Genomic DNA, 6,858 nt, shown 5'->3' on the forward strand with positions numbered 1-6,858 from the left:
GGGCTCGAACCAGGAACACATCGACAACAGCCACCCTCGAAGCTTCCTTATCCATCGCTCCACAAAAGCCGCGGCCCTTGCAGAGCAAGGGGAACAACTACTCCAAGTCTCAGAGCGAGTGATGTCAACGATTGAAATGCTATTAGCGCGCACCCCGCTAACTAGCTACCCATTTCACATCGGTTACACCAGCCTCATCTCGGGAGTTGATAGGCTTGAAGTTATAAACAGCTCAATGCTTTAAGCACAGTGACGAGCTGCTGGCAAAACGCACAAAAGTGTTTACGAGTTTACGAAATGTTTACGAGCCTGCTGGTGCCTACCACCGGTCAGTCAGACTGCTCTATCAAATCATAGACTTAATTATAACATAATAACACACAGAAATATGAGCCTTAGGTCATTAATATGGTCGAATCCAGAAACTATCATCTCGAAAACTAAACTTTTATTCTTTCATTGAAAAACAGAACCGTTCCGTATTTTATCTAACGGGTGGCATCCCTAAGTCTAAATATTGCTGTTACATTGTACAACCTTCAATGTTATGTCACAATTATGTAAAATTCTGGCAAATTAATTACGGTCTTTGTTAGGAATAAATGGACTTCAAACAGTTCGCAACGAGCCAGGCGGCCCAAACTGCTGCATATACCCTGACTGCTTGCACGGAACGCAAGAGAAGTGACACAATTTCCCTAGTTAAAATAAATTCATGTTAGTAGGCAATATTAACTAAATATGCAGGTTTAAAATATATATACTTGTGTATTGATTTTAAAGAAAGGTATTGATGTTTATGGTTAGGTTTGGTGCAACAACAGTGCTAAATCGTCACCCGTTTGGCGAAGTAGGCTGTGATTCGATAAGAAATTAACAGGCACTGCATCGATTATATGCAACGCAGGACACGCTAGATAAACTAGTAATATCATCAACCATCTGTCGTTAACTAGTGATTATGATTGATTGATTGTTTTTTATAAGATAAGTTTAATGCTAGCTAGCAACTTACCTCGGCTTCTTGCTGCCCTCGCGTAACAGGTAGTCAGCCTGCCACGCAGGCTCCTCGTGGAGTGCAATGTAAGGCAGGTGGTTAGAGCGTTGGACTAGTAACCGGAAGGTTGCAAGATCGAATCCCCGAGCTGACAAGGTAAAAATCTGTCCTTCTGCCCCTGAACAAGGCAGTTAAACCCACTGTTCCCCGGTAGACCGTCATTGTAAATAAGAATTTGTTCTATACTGACTTGCCTCGTTAAATAAAGGTTTAAAGCCACAATCAGTGTCCAAAAATACCGATTACCGATTGTTATGAAAACTTGAAATCGGCCCCAATTAATCGGCCATTCCGATTAATCGGTCGACCTCTAGTATATACACCCCACTTTGAGTGGACTCTCCTTCTCATCACTAAACTTTTCTTCATTATTTCTAGGCAGAGACCTGAGTGATCTGGACCTTAAACGGTTCCTCGCCTTATCAGTACTGCCACGTGTGAACGTGTTCCCTGCACTCAGCCCCTCACAAGCTTCATGTCTGTCTCCCCTCATGTCTGTCTCCCATCATGTCTGTCTCCCCTCGTGTCTTTCTCCCCTCGTGTCTTTCTCCCCTCGTGTCTGTCTCCCCTCGTGTCTTTCTCCCCTCGTGTCTTTCTCCCCTCGTGTCTGTCTCCCCTCGTGTCTGTCTCCCCTCGTGTCTGTCTCCCCTCGTGTCTGTCTCCCCTCGTGTCTGTCTCCCCTCGTGTCTGTCTCCCCTCGTGTCTGTCTCCCCTCGTGTCTGTCTCCCCTCGTGTCTGTCTCCCCTCGTGTCTGTCTCCCCTCGTGTCTGTCTCCCCTCGTGTCTGTCTCCCCTCGTGTCTGTCTCCCCTCGTGTCTGTCTCCCCTCGTGTCTGTCTCCCCTCGTGTCTGTCTCCCCTCGTGTCTGTCTCCCCTCGTGTCTGTCTCCCCTCGTGTCTGTCTCCCCTCGTGTCTGTCTCCCCTCGTGTCTGTCTCCCCTCGTGTCTGTCTCCCCTCGTGTCTGTCTCCCCTCGTGTCTGTCTCCCCTCGTGTCTGTCTCCCCTCGTGTCTGTCTCCCCTCGTGTCTGTCTCCCCTCGTGTCTGTCTCCCCTCGTGTCTGTCTCCCCTCGTGTCTGTCTCCCCTCGTGTCTGTCTCCCCTCGTGTCTGTCTCCCCTCGTGTCTGTCTCCCCTCGTGTCTGTCTCCCCTCGTGTCTGTCTCCCCTCGTGTCTGTCTCCCCTCGTGTCTGTCTCCCCTCGTGTCTGTCTCCCCTCGTGTCTGTCTCCCCTCGTGTCTGTCTCCCCTCGTGTCTGTCTCCCCTCGTGTCTGTCTCCCCTCGTGTCTGTCTCCCCTCGTGTCTGTCTCCCCTCGTGTCTGTCTCCCCTCGTGTCTGTCTCCCCTCGTGTCTGTCTCCCCTCGTGTCTGTCTCCCCTCGTGTCTGTCTCCCCTCGTGTCTGTCTCCCCTCGTGTCTGTCTCCCCTCGTGTCTGTCTCCCCTCGTGTCTGTCTCCCCTCGTGTCTGTCTCCCCTCGTGTCTGTCTCCCCTCGTGTCTGTCTCCCCTCGTGTCTGTCTCCCCTCGTGTCTGTCTCCCCTCGTGTCTGTCTCCCCTCGTGTCTGTCTCCCCTCGTGTCTGTCTCCCCTCGTGTCTGTCTCCCCTCGTGTCTGTCTCCCCTCGTGTCTGTCTCCCCTCGTGTCTGTCTCCCCTCGTGTCTGTCTCCCCTCGTGTCTGTCTCCCCTCGTGTCTGTCTCCCCTCGTGTCTGTCTCCCCTCGTGTCTGTCTCCCCTCGTGTCTGTCTCCCCTCGTGTCTGTCTCCCCTCGTGTCTGTCTCCCCCTCGTGTCTGTCTCCCCCTCGTGTCTGTCTCCCCTCGTGTCTGTCTCCCCTCGTGTCTGTCTCCCCCTCGTGTCTGTCTCCCCCTCGTGTCTGTCTCCCCCTCGTGTCTGTCTCCCCCTCGTGTCTGTCTCCCCCTCGTGTCTGTCTCCCCCTCGTGTCTGTCTCCCCCTCGTGTCTGTCTCCCCCTCGTGTCTGTCTCCCCCTCGTGTCTGTCTCCCCCTCGTGTCTGTCTCCCCCTCGTGTCTGTCTGTCCTCGTGTCTGTCTCCCCCTCATGTCTGTCTGTCCTCATGTCTGTCTCTCGACGTATGTGTAACTGATGTAAAACATTAACATGTAGTGTGTGTCTATGTATGTCAATTGTCTTCTGTCTGCAATGTATTTTGTTGTTGTTGGATCCCCGGTAAGACTAGCTGTTGCCATTGGAGTCGGCAAATGGGGATCCTAATAAAACAATCTAAGCTCTCCTCCCCTCTCCCCTCCTCCTCTCTCTCCTCCCCCCTCCTCCTCTCTCTCCTCCCCCCTCCCTCTCCTCCCCCCTCCCTCTCCTCCCCCCTCCCTCTCCAGGCCCAGAAGACTCATCGTCTGACATGTCGTTCGTGGTTTAAGACCCTCTCTGATCTGAGGGGTAAAGAACGTTCCCTCCTTCATGGGGACTACTTCCACCTCCACTCCTCCTCCTCATCCCTCGCTTTCCTGCGTCTGTGGGACCAGAGCGAGCGATACCTGACAGCCGTTAACTGGGGCTCCGCCTCCTTAACCATGGTCCTCAACAACACAGGTATTTATTTCACTTGAATATGCTTTATTTATTTGTGAGATCATATTGAGACGTCTTCCGATGAGACCAGACTACATCCTCAAAATGAATAAACGATGACGCAACAACATATGAGAAGTCAAAACATAAAAAAAAAAAAATCTACATTCCAATACTGACAGGATTTCTCCTCCTCTTCCCAGAGCTGAGCCTCCCGGAGCAGGCTAAAGTGAAGCTGAGTACAGACCCTGAGAACCTGGCTGCGGACAGCTCTGTCTCGCTGGATAAACTGCTGCTGGGACCAGGACAGGCTGTCCTATTGACCTTCCCCTTCGCTTAGGAGGGACTAGAGCAGAGACCAGGACTAGAGCAGAGACCAGGACTAGAGCAGAGACCAGGACTAGAGCAGAGACCAGGACTAGAGCAGAGACCAGGACTAGAGCAGAGACCAGGACTAGAGCAGAGACCAGGACTAGAGCAGAGACCAGGACTAGAGCAGAGACCAGGACTAGAGCAGAGACCAGGACTAGAGCAGAGACCAGGACTAGAGCAGAGACCAGGACTAGAGCAGGACTAGAGCCGGACTAGAGCAGGACTAGAGCCGAGACCAGGACTAGAGCAGGACTAGAGCCGAGACCAGGACTAGAGCAGGACTAGAGCAGAGACCAGGACTAGAGCAGAGACCAGGACTAGAACCAGGACTAGAGCAGAGACCAGGACTAGAACCGAGACCAGGACTAGAACCGAGACAGGACTAGAGCCGAGACCAGGACTAGAGCAGGACTAGAGCAGGACTAGAGCAGGACCAGGACTAGAGCAGAGACCAGGACTAGAACCGAGACCAGGACTAGAACCGAGACCAGGACTAGAACCGAGACCAGGACTAGAGGAGAGACCAGGACTAGAGGAGAGACCAGGACTAGAGGAGAGACCAGGACTAGAGGAGAGACCAGGACTAGAGGAGAGACCAGGACTAGAGCAGAGACCAGGACTAGAACAGGCCAGAATAAGAAACTACTAAACATAACTTTTACACCATGAACAAAGGGAGAATGTTTTAGATCACAGAAAACAAGCAGAAGGAATATATAGTATGAACAGCGGTTTTAGCCAGAGCTTAAAAATATAAAAGGTTAGGCCAGAATGACTATTTCCACCTGTTAAAACACTCCAGTTCAGATTTGATCAAATGTTTTTGTTGGCCGTTGTTTTGAAAACATTTAAAAGGGAACTTTTTAGTTCCGTTTAAAAAAAAAAGTGTTTTATGACATCTGTAGTTGAACTGTTGAAGTAGGAAAATATCAGTTTGAATTTATTTTATTTTATTTTATTTTTTCAATCTGTTTTATTCCATCCAGTGGAACAGAATTGTCATTCAAATGCTAGTATTGGTATTGTATTGGTATTGTATTGGAGAAGATTGCTAGCTCCCTATTGCGAGATATTGTTCTGACTAAAACTTGAAAGGAGTAAATTAAAAGTCCTGCGTAATATTGCCTGGTGACAATCAAACCTCGACTCCGTCTCCGTCCTTCTACTGATACACAGTGTTGTTTACGTGTTCTGTCTGTGGATGCCTCAGAGCTGTGTGTACTGCTTGTGTTCTGTGTGTGTGTGTGTGATATTGGCCTAATGCCACATGCTTTCCGTTAAGAGCAGGCAGAGGAACTTTACAGGTGTGATAATGTCAGGGCCACAAAACAGCCTGAAATATATGTCTCTCTCACCTCACGCAGGTGGTTGGAAGATATAAATACATCACGCTCTGTTGGTTCATTCCAATTGACGGCGTATAATGTATGTTCACGTGCGCTCAATTTGTCTGTTCAATACATGCCGTCGCGTTCAGGCCTGTATTTGCAGTAATGTGGATGATTCAATGCCGTACGCGCAGTCGTGTTGTGCGTGAACTTTCCTCAAGCCACACGTAGGCGAGGCCCGTTAACCTGCGGTTCGTGTTACCGTCGACAACACCATCTACCAGGGTTAGGGTTTACCCCCCCCCCCCCCCCCACACACATCAATTGAATGTATTCTTTTAAAATATTACAGGTTTTGTATCGTTTTAGCCAGGAGTTCTGAGTTGAGTTTCAAGCACAACTAAATCCTTTTCCCTTTGACTATATTGACTATATTTTTTAAGATCTGGGAAAATATCTGCTGTAAATTAAATATGAATAATATTTTAATCTTGTAAAATATCTGCTGTAAATGAAATATGAATAATATTTTAATCTTGTAAAATATCTACTGTAAATTATATATAATGAATATTATATTTGAATCTGGTAAAATATCTACTGTAAATTATATAATGAATATTATATTTGAAGCTGGTAAAATATCTACTGTAAATGATATATAATGAATATTATATTTGAATCTGGTAAAATATCTACTGTAAATTATATATAATGAATATTATATTTGAATCTGGTAAAATATCTACTGTAAATTATATATTTTAGTAATTTTTTATCATATTGACTGTTACTTTACTGTGATACTGGTAAAAAAAGGGCCGTTTCCCAGACAGGCCGGAACTAAGAAGCATATTCCATTTAATTGCTTTTTAATCCCGGGTTAGGGTTAATCTGTGTTTGGCAAACCGCCTCTTATCATTCGAATTCATGCCCCCACATGCGTTTGTCTCAATGTGGCACTGGATTAGTGAAGAGGTTCCTGTTACGTGGAGGCGTCCGTCTTTCAGAGTCAAATGACCGATAGCGTCTACTACTCGCTTAACGTATTGATAGGCCCTCTATACCTTTCACTCTTTCTTGGCCATTAGTCTGTACAAACCCATCAAAATATTCTAGTATTTTACTATAGTTTATTTCATACCTGTCTGAAACAGTATCCTATGAATGTTATTTTTTTTGTTGTTGAGGTTTTCAGAATTTGGTTTATTTCTCAATACCTTGCCGTCGGGGTGAGGAGATACCGGGAACCAGATCGCCCCCACGTTAGCACCCCGTCCCCGGCGGTGTGAAACCAGCCCCAACCACCTTCTGAGCCACGATGCACAGTCATGACATGCCTCTTGCTCTTACTGCTACATTTCAAACATCTTTGACCTCCTCATCCTCACCATCTTCATCAATTGATTCACATTTAATTCAACCCAAACTGTTTCCCACCACGTAAGTGGTGGGAAAAAGTAACCCAATTATCATACCTGAGTAAAAGTAAAGATACCTTCATAGAAAATGACTCAAGTAAAAGTGAAAGTCACCCAGTAAAATACCACTTGAGTAAAAGTATTTGGTTTAAA

At 47.3% G+C, this 6,858-nt stretch overlaps 1 protein-coding gene across 1 annotated transcript in view; it reads left to right on the forward strand.

Annotated features, from left to right (window-relative positions):
* LOC139534733 (amino acid transporter heavy chain SLC3A2-like) overlaps positions 1 to 5,096 on the forward strand; it is a 16,999-nt gene extending 11,903 nt beyond the window's left edge. Inside the window, exons 11-12 of the mRNA XM_071334138.1 lie at positions 3,392 to 3,605; positions 3,788 to 5,096. Of these exons, the coding sequence (XP_071190239.1) occupies positions 3,392 to 3,605; positions 3,788 to 3,924 (351 nt within the window). The 3' untranslated portion in view covers positions 3,925 to 5,096. The remainder of the gene's footprint in view (positions 1 to 3,391; positions 3,606 to 3,787) is intronic.
* Positions 5,097 to 6,858: the final 1,762 nt, after the last annotated feature.

This window comes from Salvelinus alpinus, chromosome 11 (assembly GCF_045679555.1).
Source record: "Salvelinus alpinus chromosome 11, SLU_Salpinus.1, whole genome shotgun sequence".
NCBI classification, from domain to species: domain Eukaryota; kingdom Metazoa; phylum Chordata; class Actinopteri; order Salmoniformes; family Salmonidae; genus Salvelinus; species Salvelinus alpinus.